This window comes from Pseudopipra pipra, chromosome 3 (genome assembly GCF_036250125.1).
Source record: "Pseudopipra pipra isolate bDixPip1 chromosome 3, bDixPip1.hap1, whole genome shotgun sequence".
Lineage (NCBI taxonomy): Eukaryota > Metazoa > Chordata > Aves > Passeriformes > Pipridae > Pseudopipra > Pseudopipra pipra.
In genome coordinates, this window is record NC_087551.1 from 97,684,499 (window position 1) to 97,697,963 (window position 13,465).

A 13,465-nucleotide genomic window follows, 5' to 3' on the forward strand; every position below is an offset into this window, starting at 1 on the left:
TTAATGCAATTTTTAAAAAAGTTTTAGCAGAATCAATCATGTAACCATGATTTTATTTACTCTCTGCAGACAAAAGAAGCCAGAGAGTGAAAATCAGAGATGGGTTAGAGGAAGACTGGGATAATGACTTTGTAGTATTGCAGGCTTTTACCACCATACTGCAGGGAAGGGAGCAGCCTTTCATGTCCCCTTTTGGAGCTCTTACCAAGCCACTGAGGTGGGACTTTATTTGGGATTCAGCTTTAAACTACAGCTTTTTCCATTCTGGTCAGAAAACCCTCAGCTGACCTCAGCCCATCACGTCCTCCCTTCACAGAGAAATCCCAGCAACCCCAGGGCTACAACAACATAAGTCCTATGACAGACATGTTAATCAGACTTCCATTTAATTGTGTAGCTATTTCTCTGAGGATAATAACAGAAATAAAAATATATAAATATTTGCCAAATGGAGAGAGAGATGACAGAATACAAAGTACAGATAAGTATCACTGACAAAAAAATATTTATGTCTCTCTACAAGGCTACTGTGCACATATTGTGTTAAACAAGTAACTTTGTAAACACTGTGCTAATCTTTAATATAAACATTCCCAAAATTTATCCCAGTTACATTATCAGAAAACAAATTTAGAGTATAAGAGAAAAAGCAATTTATCATTTCATTTACCTAAAAGCTCTCTTACAGAGCTGAATCATTAGAATTTTACAAAGGATGAATAAACAGTGGATTAAGATAACAAAGGGATATATTCTATTAGGACATTAAATTATTTTCTGGTAATTACTAACAATTATTTTCAGAAGTGTTAAAAAAAAAAAAAAAAGGAAGAGCTTTTTTCCCAGCAATGCAAGCAAGGCTGATAGAGATCAGAGGTACTGGTCACATACTTAGGAAATTAACAAATAGGTAACCAGTTATCAGAAAATTAGGGAAAAAAGTAGCTGTAATTAAAATGTTTGCTAGATCCCTTATGAAGGTTTGGTTGGTTTTTTTTAATGGACCACATTAAACATCATGTGATTCGAGGAAAGTAAGATCCAGATACATTTGTTTGGAACTGAAGGGAAAAAAAGAGAAAAAGTAACAGCAGTATCAGGTATTATAGAGTTAAATCTGACAAGTAAATAAACACAGCAAGGGGATATTTATATAGAAACATGAAGGAGGCAGTGAAATTAGCAAAACGAATTGCAAAGAAAAGAGATCTGGAACCACAGATGTTCAAAGGAAAAAGTCACATGACCATGACAGCCACACTGGCAGAGGGCACAGAAGGAAATGTGACCTAATCTCACTTTGGAAGGGTGAGCTCAGCAACTCAGCACTTTGGCAAACCTGTAACATAACTTCTACCACTATTACTTCATTCACCAGACACAAAACAGAACCTGTATGCTCCCTTTTAGTATTTCCAGAACTGATACATTTCATACAGTCTATATTACCATTTACCATATGCATGTGGCAATACTTTCATGTCTGATTCCTCATCTCTCCATTTCATACTAAGTGAACAGGTGTCAATGTTGTTGATAAAGTTAATTTCAGCCTCCATTTCTATTTCTATCACTTCCTTCACACTATCTTCTAGTTCACTGCTCTGTAAATACCAAGTACTTTCTCTATCTGTAAAGGTTTCTTTAATAGCTAACCTATAGTATATATTTTTCCTATCTTCTCCCTACATTTCTTTTTTAACTTAACTTCATTTTTTCCAGTTCTAATTCCAAATCTTCTCATATTCTATACACTAAAATGGTAGTATGTGTCTACCTTCAATTCCCAATCATCATCTCTCTTGAAGAATAAATTGTTGACTAGAATAAACGAGGGTCAGGAAGGACTATCCTACCAAGTTTCCACAAAACTACCTGCATCTCTATTTTTAAGGTTGAGAAGGCTTATTAAAGAATCATATTACCAAGACTAAGGTATATGAAATAAAGACAGATGGACAGAAAGGCAGAAAAAAAAGTACCCTCTTGGTTTCACAGCAAAACAATAATTACATTTCTTTTTTTCCAGCTTTTAATATATGAATCCAATATTACCACAAACAGTACAGAAAAATCACACAGAACTGCTTTTATAACTATCAAAATTTCAATTACATAAAGAACAAGATAACAAAAAGTCCTAAAAAGTAAGGGTCAAAAATTGTATGTGCACAATTTTCTTTTTATAATGTAAAGACCAACTTCTACAGTGATAAATTTTTTTAATGCATAGAAAATTAAGAAAATATCATTACTCTTTGTCAAAATGTGCCCTTCAGACAGGTAATTCTGAAAACATATATTGCTCATAAAACTCTAAGCTCAATTTCAGAAAGAAACAGTACAAAGAAGCATTCGAAAATTCTAGGGCCTTCAAAATAATTTTGTCTGAAAGCAAATACACTGATGTTCATCAGACATAAAGAAATGGGTCTTTACATCTATCTCTCAAAAACTGGCTATTTAAAAAAATTAAATATGCTGCATTATATTTTATACTTACATAATTTATGTATAACTCCACAGTTGCCAATATTTTATACATCATTATATATTCATGTTTAGTAATTGTTACAGATTTTATATTTACATATACTCACATTTTGCTAAGACAGAGACACTGAGAAATGATAGGTTTTATAAAATTAGTCAGTGAATTATAAATTTTCAGAACCATATGCAATCCAGTACTTGAATTGTCATAAGAACACAAGTAACATCAGGGACCAGTGATCTCATTTTATGAAACATGACAATACAAGTTAGGTTTGCAAATATCCACAGGATCAGACCATACTAAACCTCAGTTATTCCAGATGATTTGACTTTATAATAATACATTCTGAGCAGTATTTCTAACTTTTGAACAATCCTATCGGGAAAAAATGTTCTGCTTTGTTCCCTTCATTTCACAGAATATAGTTAGCATGCACTTACTCAGCTAAAACTTTCACTGCTGAACAGTATCGATTTGCTACACTTAAGCCTTCTGGTATTGTTAACCTGACCAGTACCAGCAACTTTATAACTTTAAGGTTGTACAATTTAAACATTCATATCACAGCCACTGAAATAGGCAAAAAAATCTTAAAGTTTATTTTTGCAAAACGAGGGATGGCTTTAAAGAGCTTTCTGTAGTTGAATAAACTGTCACATTGAACTTTATGTTCAGATTTTCCAGGGAACGACAGGAAAACAAAAAGATCTTCCTCTTAACATAATAGATACCGATAACCATTGCTACATGTATATGAACACAGATCAGAGTTCAGTTATCTCTTTTCACTCTTTCATTGAACTGCACACACTGCATAATTCAGTTTTATTTCAGGTTCACTACAGTTAGGCAAAAGCAAGCATGTAAAAACAAAGAACTACTAAGAACCAAGAAGAATCTTCGTACAGTTGCTGACTATGAAAAGAAGCTTAGCCATCCTCAATTAGTAAACCTTATGTACTACACTACCAGATCCACCATTCAAACATATCTTGTAACAAATACAACCATCACAGACTTTAATCATTCAGTGACGACAGTCTGTTCAATATTCTTTTCCTTCCTACTATAGATTAAACAATGTTATTACTGAAAGACAATACACATAAAAATGAGTCCAGGAAATGTAATCAAACACAGCTTGGAAAAACAGGTAATGCGTCTGCACAAATTTATGCAATTTTCTCCCTTCTCCTGCCTCCCTAGAGCTATTCAGGCTGCATTCTTGAAAACTATATGGAAAATTAAGCTTCTGAATTGTTTCCAAACAATATAATCCCCATGTGACCATTTTTTTCTGTACACTCCAAGACAATGGAGTGAAACTTTTCTTAATTACAGTACATAAGGTGGACTCCAGAGCTGAGGATCCATGACAACTCACTATGCAGCTTTAGTCTATTATACAGATAAAAATAACAATTTTGATGCCTTTTGTTTATTCAGATAATTCATACACTTGGTTATGCTTGTTAAAAATGGGAGAAGTTATTCTTAAAATATAGAGGTTGATGGAAGACACAGAACTTACAGCAAATCATATAGATACTCTTGTATTTTGGGTTTGACTGAATTTTTCACTTATGAATTTTTACTGCATTCAGTGACCAATTTAAGACTAGTTAGATTACGTAAGCTTCTGCAGATACAAGTCTTGGACTAGTTGCTTTTAAACCACTTTTCTAAACACAAACTTAAAAAGTACCTGAGTAAAGACTTCAGTGAACCTTTAACAAAATGGTTTCCTAAACATTTCAACATACTCCTTTTTCAATTATCTTTTAAGTTGCATATAGTAAACAGCAATTACTAAGTCCTTTAAAATGTGTTGCCTACAGATATCAGCCTTTTACCAGCAACTACTTAGAGAAACACATTTGCTCCCACCCCATAAATTAATTTCACAGATTTTCAGTGTTGTTTATCTCCTGATTTAGTGAGTCAGCAAAAAATTACAAATCAGATTAAAAAACTTTCCCATGAAGAAGCTCAGCTACACATTGATGCAGAAAGTGACATTCATTTAACTTACAGATATTTCAGATTTTCAAGGTCTTCAAATGCCCCACTAGGTATTCTTTTGATTTGATTGTTGTTTAGAAGCCTACAAAAAGAAATAAAGAGCCATTTATTTTAGCATACAGAAACACTAGTGGGAAAAATGTGTAAAAGCAGGTGCAACATAGTATTAAATGGAAAATGCTTTTCCTCCTAACAGCAACCATTAGAGGAAAAAGAGTTATGTGCTTAGAGCTGCTCAGCCACTATCTTGCAGGTGAAAACTGAAAAAACTAAACTTTAAAAAATGTAAAAAAAACCCAAAAAACAAAACCAAAACAAAACCACCAAAAAACCAAAACAACAAAACAACACACCAGCATAAAAATATCAAAACCAAAAAAACCACAACAAGAAAAAAATACAACAAACAAAACTAACAAAACAAACCACACACAACTGAAATAATGTGGCTTTCTGCAGGTATCTGAGATGTAGATGAAAAGTGAAAAAAACTTGGTCTGAAGTCTCTACATAAGTTTGAAATCGATAAAAATAATATTGACAAAGATTTGCCATTAGCAGGTGAATTAAAGTGACTTTTTCTAGATGCTTCTTAGCGATATCTTGTTTACTGGGCCCTTTACATCTTACAGGAACACAACTGTCTGTATGCACGGATTTGCACTCAACCCTCATGCAGCGACTTTATGAAGAGAATTCAAACTTAACATATTCTCTCTTCATTTGGGACATGTGGATCTCAGATCAGTGATTTGGATAGTTAAAACTTGAGGCTGAATATCTGAAGGAAATTGTAATTCAAAACTGGGGATCAACTGCAAACAGAGGTATGATCAAAGGAGACTGGAAGCAGAGATAGCTAGTAAAAACATCCTGGCAGCACAGATTTGGACAATATACATTTGGGGAGAGTCCTATAATTTCTTCTGATGTGAATATAAAGTACAAGATGTATAAATACATTTGTTGTTATGTGCCTGCAGATAAAATAGCGATCCAAAGCTCACTGATATCACTACTGCATTTCATTTCACACACTACTTGTGTTCTGGGAAACAGTCACATTTGCAATGTTATGTATATATAAAAGTAAAAATAACTGTCAATCTTAACTCCTCCTGCCTGCTAATATATTAAAGAGGAGAAACATGCATTTGTTTCAAAAGTGACATTTCAAGAAATGATAAAGCAGATACAAAGTTAAAACTATAATACACATACTATTTGTATTATTGGTTGTAAAAGGTCTTTTAGAAAACATAGATTTTTCTTCACAATCATATGTGACAACAAAGATCTCCATAAAAAGCAACTCAGCAGGGACAAAATCTTCCAAGTCCTGCCAGTCCTGGTAAGCACATTAGAAGAGGAAGGTTCAAAACATTAGTTTGTCGAATAATTTGTAACTGCAATACATTTGCATATCTGAGCCTTTGAACAGGTTTCTTGTAACTCCATTATTATGTCATATACCACCAAAGCAATTTAGTACTATGTGAAAAAAAATTATAGATTAAAGGTGCATTTTCCTTAAATTAAATTCAATTAAAGTATGTTAATAAGACATACTTTATATGTTTCATATGCAAATAATTTCCTTTTTAACTTTGATAGACATACATCTGGTTTTGCTTTCGAACATTTTGGTCTGTATTGGGTTTGTGTGGCCAGCTTTTGTAGCAGGGGGGCTACAAAGGTGCCTTCTGTGAGAAGCTGCCAGAAACTTCCCAGAGCCAATGCCAGCCAGCTTCAGGATAGATCTGCCACTGGCCAAGGCCAAGCCAATCAGGAATGACAGTAATACCTCTGTGATAACATATTTAAGGAGAAAAAAGTTGTTGGGCAGGTGAAAATTGCAGCCAGGGAAGAGAGGAGTGAACATGTGAACAACTCTGCAGGCACCAAGGTCAGTGGAGAAGGGGGGGCAGGGGAGATGCTCCAGGCACCAGAGCTGAGGCCCCTGCAGCCCGTGGTGCAGACCATGGTGGAGCAGCTGTGCCCTTGCAGCCCATGGAGGACCATCAGGGGTGCAGGGATCCACCTACAGCCCGTGGAGGAGACCCACTCCAGAGCAGGTGGATGCCTGAAGGAGGCCGTGACCCCATGGGAGTCCCATGCTGGAGCAGGGTCCTGGCAGGAACCTGCTGACCCATGAAGAGCAGAGAGAGCCCATGCTGGAGCAGGTTTTCCTGGGTAGGACTTGTGGCCTTGCGGGGGACCCACACAGAAGCAGCCCGTGCCTACGTGGCAGCAGTTTTGTGAAGAACTATTGCCCATGGGATGGACTCACACTGGAGAAGTTCGTGAAGGACTGTCATTCATGGGAGATGCAGGGAGCAGGGGAAGGACTCCTCTCCCTGAGCAGTGGCAGAAACAACCTGTGCTGAACTGACCACAACCCCCATTACCTGTCTCCCTGTGCCACTGGGGGTGAGAAGGCAGAAATTGGAAAGGAGGGAGGCATGGAGGGATGGTGCTTTTTAAGATTTATTTTAATTCTCATTCTCCTGCTCTGATTCTGTCAGTAATAAATTTAATTAGTATCATCATTTTGACTCTGTTTTTGTCTGTGTCAGTAATGAGTGAGTGACCTCTCCTAGTCCTTATCTCAGCTTATGAACCCTTCATTATATTCTCTCTCTTCTGTCCAGTTGCAAAGGGGAGTGATAAAGCCATTTTGGTGAGTACCTGGCATGCAGCCAGGGTCAACCCACCACATGGTCCTAAGCCCCACTTCTCTCACCTGTGTAAATACTAGAGTTCAAATTTTTGAGACTACTTACCTGGGATAAGTGAGCAAATATGACACATTAACAAATTAATCATATTAAAACAGGAAAGGGTCTTAAGGTTGAAAAAGAACTTACAGTGTGTTCAGGTTTTTAAGTCGTCTAAACTCTCCAGGCTGGATTTCTTTAATCCTATTAAATCTTAGGTCTCTGCAGAATAAAAAAAGAAGAATCATGTTATTAAAAAACTATGTATTCTTTCATAGGAAAAACTGAACTAAGCACCAGTCTTTTGTGATGACTATGATCAGCCTCTGTCCATAAACCATAGCTTTTGATCAAAGCAAAACAAATCCAAATGCTGTTTGACAAGTTTAAGCAGAGGACTGACCAAGTCCAGCCTCAGCAGTCAATGCTGAAAGCTGTATCTAAGTTAAACCTGTGGTCATGAGTATGTTCCATTTCACAGTGAAGCAACTTGTAATGGACTGTTGAGTTCTAGTTCATTAAATTGAATTGTCTCCCTATTTTAACAGCTCCTTGTAAATAACACAGTAAATAAAAATGCCTATAAATAAATAGATACAGAGAAATTTGGATCAGAATAGAACTTGGTAAAAAAAAAGACAATTTTCAAGACTCTTAAGCTACTCAATTCTTTCAAGACTTTTAAGCTACTCAATTCTTCAGTTTTGAGTAAGGAGGTTTAAGTGCCTTATGTTGTCCTGCTTTTAAAACCTATAAATCCAGCTGCAAGAAATTAGCTATTTCCTTACTTATTTTTACTTTCTATTAGTTTTTAAAATGTTTTTCCATCTTCAGTTTCCCATTAGATCTATAGTTTAATGACAACTTCTCCAAGAAGAAGGAAACCAATTTCTCAAGCGAGGTGCTGCAGAGCGAGCAGGGACAGGGAGTGAGGTGGCAGCAGTGCAGAGATGTGGGAAAACACCATAGCTGTGCCAGTCTCACACCTCTCTTCTGCTGAGAGCAGGCAGCAGTGCTTTCCACCTCTGCCCACCTCCTGTTCTTCCCTGACTCCAAGCCTGGCTGTTGTATTCCCAGCAGCTCAGAAATTGATTTAACCAACTTGTCTGGACCAGCAACAAACCTATGCAAAAAAAAGTCCAGAAAGCAATTTTCTGCCTGATAAGCAAAATGAATAGGCTTCTTGGGAGAGCACCCAGGTGAGAGAGGGACTACAGGACCAGGGAAAAGGAAACAGGTCAACAGGTCTGTCCTCTTCCCCAGCAGCGGACCAAGGACACCAGGACCCTTGCCCTTCTCATATGAAGTTGTTAAAACTAAATAACACATCCTGTTTGAAACTATACCCGTTTATTTTCATTCTACACAAAGGTATTAAAAAAAGGAGCTGTAATAAAACACAGCACACAAATTTTCCCTAGACCACAATACATTTGATATCTGTAAGTAAAATTAATTATAAAGATTAATTATTTGTTTTATTTAAAGCTAGTACTACAATAACATTAAAATTCAAGAAAAAAACCCCAACGTTAACCCTACTATAACATATAAGTACAATTTTGGTACATTCTTTCAAAGAGGAGTTTCTTCTTCAAAGGAATTAAGATTTCTAAGTATTCACTCGAAGTATTTTCATTAATATTCAGCATAAAATCCCCCCAAGAGTGAGGCAGCTCATAAATAAAGAATGTGCAATATCTTTTGTTCTCTAAATTAATATAATTATACTTCATGATGTATTTCTTGTACACAGAAGATAAAAGTTGTTAAGTCATAACCAGTATAGATTTCTTAAGAAGAAATTCTGTCAAACTCTCATAATTTCCTTATATAACAAGATAATAAGACAAGTGGAAAAAGGAAATAGAGTTTACATTGCATACATTAGTTTAAAGGATTTAATACAGGCCATTCATGTAAACTAAACAAAGAAATACAGTTTAGAGGAAATCTCTTTAAACCAAGTGTTCAACTTATAGGGAAAAAGACAGGCAAAGACTATTTATTGAAGTGAAAGGTTGCATCAAGTAGAATTGGGTAGAAATCTGCCATGAGGTAATTTTTAAGACAAGGTTTGTAGAAGAAAAATAAGTTTATGAATTTGGAATGGCTGCAAATATTCCCACTGTTTGAGATTAGAAACAAACCTGAAGTTATAAATCCTTGAGAAGTGGGAATAACTAACTGTACAGCAATAAGACAGGGAAGAATACAAAGCCACCTGTTCTTGCAAAGCCAATTAAAGGTTCAGTGAAGACAGAAAAAAATAATAATTAAAAAAACTAATCTCAGTCACCTCTACAAAACCATCACAGGGAAAAAAAAAACCTCCAAACATTCCATACTAAACAGGAGCACCATTTCTCAGGCTTGCAGTGTCATCCTTCCATGGCACAGACACTATATCCAGCTCATGATAACAGAATGCACTTCAGGGAACAGAAGAGTTCAGAACAAAAGCCCAAGAGCAATGGGAAACATCCCTTTGGAGAATGAATGGCAGGAATAAGGACTGCATTAGACTGAAAAATGAGTATGGGCAGCTCAAGCAGGCCATTATGGTGCAGATCTTCAAAGGCATTTTGTGTTGCTGAAATAATGTGTGGTCAATCAGCATAATGAGGTTTCTTGACCCTTTTTTTCCGACTACTTCCTGCCCAACCGTACTGCCACATGACTTGCACTCACAAAAACATGTTCCCTGCCCACTCATTTCTCTTTCACCTTTTTCACCTTGTTCCCCATCTTGCTCTCACAAACTCTATCCTGGCTGTATGCTGTGCTTTGGGGCTCAATGAGCCTGACTCTTGCTGACCAGCCAGAGAGCACCAAGAGGTTAAAACAGCAGACTGAGGGGGTCTTCCCCTGTTGCTAACTGTCATTTTTTCCCCTTCTTAACCTCTAAATAGTAAATGAAACAACCAATTAATGAAATGCAAACACCTATGATGATGGCATGGGGGTTTAGGGTATATAACAACTTTTTCAGAACAATCCAAAGCTAAATGCCATGCATTTGGTTTCTCAAATAAAAATCTAGTACACCTAACTCTTTATTCAGATTGTCTCCTTTATTATGTGTATCAAAGCGGAAATATTTACTCATTAGAATTATAGCTGGACAACATAATTCAAGTTGAAAAATACACTTCACCATACAGACTTCCATAGAAGCTAAGCCCATCTCTTTGAAGTATTATGTCTTTCCTGAATAATACAAACATAACATGTCCATGATAACTGGTAAACTGAACACTCTCAGGATTATTTTCCTGGCTCCACATCATCTGCTCCGTCCTAATCCGTGGAGCACGACCAGGAAATGTTCGGCAGAGCGGGAGGCTGTGTGGGCCAAGAACGTGCCAGGGAGCATGCAGTCAATTTAGCAACTGGATGCCCCTGAGATTCACATTCCAGCACCTAGGAATGGCTGGAGTCCCACAGCACTGCAAACAGCCGTGGGTCAGGACATGTGCCAAGCAGCACACGGTGTGCACACACACAGCTGCTTTGCAGGCTTCCTATGCACCATTATGTGAATAAGGCTGTATGAAAATCTGTAAGATTCAGATGTACAGCATATAAATAAATACAGTATTTGTATATTTGCTTTTCTGTCACAAAGCAATGACAACTGTGCTCTTGACACTTTTTATCTGGATGAAAATTAATTCCTAATAAATTCTTTATTTGGGCTAGTTGCATTCATTTGTTTTCCCTCCTTAGAATGCCCATTCTTAACTATTTCCAATTTAGCATTGCAAATTGACCTCTACAATAATTTTATCTCATTAAACTCAGTGAAAACTTCTAAATATATAAATATTAAAAAACTTTATGCAGCTATGACTGTCCCATAAGATCCAGTGCTCCCATGGCAGCTCCTGGTACTCCAGGATACCCTGTTTAAAGCTTGCACCGACAGTGTGCAGTAATGAAAGATGTAGGTTCTCTGTTAACACATCCTGATGATGCAAGGCAATATTAGGGCTTATGAATTCATTGCAAGTTTACAAAATAATACTTTATAAAAACTAAAGGCCATAACAAATATTTGGAATATGACAATCACACAGGGTAAACACGAAACAATATAACTTTCAAATGCATATACTTAAACATCAAGTAACTTACAAGAAAAGTCAATTAAAGAAGTTTCATATCACTCTGTTTGAAATACAGGAATCCCTTTGAGAGAAGAGATTGTTTTTCCTCAGATCAAACCATGCACTGAAACTAAAATTAACTTTTTTATATAGAATGCCTTAAGCAAAGTTTTCCTTTATTCTTTTGTTTTCTAATTATTGCAAAACAACATACAAGGTGGAAAGGTAAGGCTTTTAATTTCATTACTTTTATAAAAGATTCGACTTCATGTACTTAAATAATCTTAATTCAGATTCCTTTTTGCATATGTTTGACTTTTTAAAGATTCTGTTGCTTCATCAAACTCAGAAAAATCATGAACTGATCTAAATCAAATGGATTTAAAGTGGGGCTACCAAGACAATGTTGCACGCCCTTGTCATGCACTCAAAATGTGGATGCCTTTGTATCATATTGTGGATACTCAACACCAAAACTGGTCACACCCAGTCATCACCCCAGTGATGATGACCTATTTGATGCCAAGCGCTCCTTAGTCAGCTGCTACTAGAAAAGGTGTTGTCCTAAGCCAGGCAAATGGGGAAATTCCTTATGAAGAACTGCTGGAGCAGCAGCAGGAAAGACACCAGGCCTTCTCTGCTTCCTCCACCCCAGGCATGTCCTTCTCATCTCTGCCTGCAGACTGGGCACCCTGTCACTTGGAGGATGTCCCTGAGATCCTTCCATTGCTAGAGAGAGTATATAAAAAAAGGCTTTCATTTTTTCAATTTCAGCCTGTGTCAGAGAAAAAAATCATCATGGCACAAACCCATTATACTAAGATCTTTAACAGAAAAAAGTAAAACCAAAATACAACATGTTAAGCTATTGCTTGTTCCATAGTCATGTCTCTCTCTGTATAGACATATAATTAGCCAATTGTAACATGGATAAAGAAACACTTTCAAAACATTTATTTTGGGAGATAGTGTACATATGCAAAGCATATTGTCAGGGCATTCACAAAAAACTCTCTCTGCATGTCACACATCTGACAGAAACACTGCAATTACAGAGATTTCAAATTTAGTACCACAATTAAATTATTCTTGCCATTTTTAAAGGCCATTTAAGTTTTTTATTATACACAGTCTTCTACAAATTAATTCTGGTGCACTTAAATCCAATTGCAAAAGCTTTCAGAATATTAAATAAATTTCAGAATATTAAATAAAATATTTCATAAGAGCAAAAACATTCAGAATTTGGGTTGTCCTTTTCCATCTTCCTGCCTACGGGATGGAAATGAAATCAAAAATATAACTCATTTTATTTAAGGCTCATTTGTTAGGGTGTAACGAGATCTACAAAATGTAATATGAGGAAAGAGTTTCCAACTTTAGCGGCTAGAATCAACAACATACCTCCAAATCTTAGACTAAAGTAAGGGAGATAACTTCGTTTGCTTTGCACACTTTTTTTTCTATTATTGAGAGGAGAACTCTATATGCAGAAGGAAAATTTTAGGCACAATGTGTAATTTCATCTTCTGTTTATGGCCCTCCTGATATTGATAATGATCAATGCAAAAATAGACTATTGATCCGATCCTATTTCCTTCTCACATTAAAGAATAATTTTTTCATAATACATTTATTTGTTACTGTTTTCCTCTTGAGGCTGAGGAGGACACACAGCTAGTCTAACCAAGCATTCATACTTGTACTAGCCCCAAACAATTCTGTAACATAAAACTATCTTACTTAATACTGTTTGGGTAGATCTACTATTTCACATCACTTGTACTTCCCAACTTCAGAAGATCCCTTTAATCATTACTTAATCTCCCAGTCTCTGGTTTTTTTCTTGTCCAAAAATGAAAATATTCTCTTACTTTGCTTAATAATGTTAGATGCAAACAAGAAAACAGCCTAAACTCTAAGTTACACTTACACTTGTTATATTTGCTCTGGGGACTATTTACCAGCATATCGCTCTCAGGTATCCTAAATTAAAATCATATTCACGTGCTTATGCTAAGAAACACTACATGGAAAGGAGAGTAAGTGAAACAAAAATAATTTTAAAAAAGCCCTAGGTGTTGCAAGGGTCTCCAGAAACAGTACCTTTCAATACAGAA

General features: G+C 36.1%; 1 protein-coding gene across 4 annotated transcripts in view; it reads right to left on the reverse strand.

Annotated features, from left to right (window-relative positions):
- PXDN (peroxidasin) overlaps window positions 1-13,465 on the reverse strand; it is an 89,229-nt gene that overhangs the window by 56,155 nt on the left and 19,609 nt on the right. For 3 of the 4 annotated variants that reach the window (XM_064650437.1, XM_064650436.1, XM_064650438.1), the window contains exons 2-3: window positions 7,387-7,458; window positions 4,530-4,601 (exon numbers count right to left, since the gene is read on the reverse strand). The exons of the other annotated variant lie outside the window; for it this stretch is intronic. In XM_064650437.1, coding sequence (XP_064506507.1) covers window positions 4,530-4,601; window positions 7,387-7,458 — 144 coding nt within the window. The remainder of the gene's footprint in view (window positions 1-4,529; window positions 4,602-7,386; window positions 7,459-13,465) is intronic. 4 annotated transcript variants of the gene reach the window in all.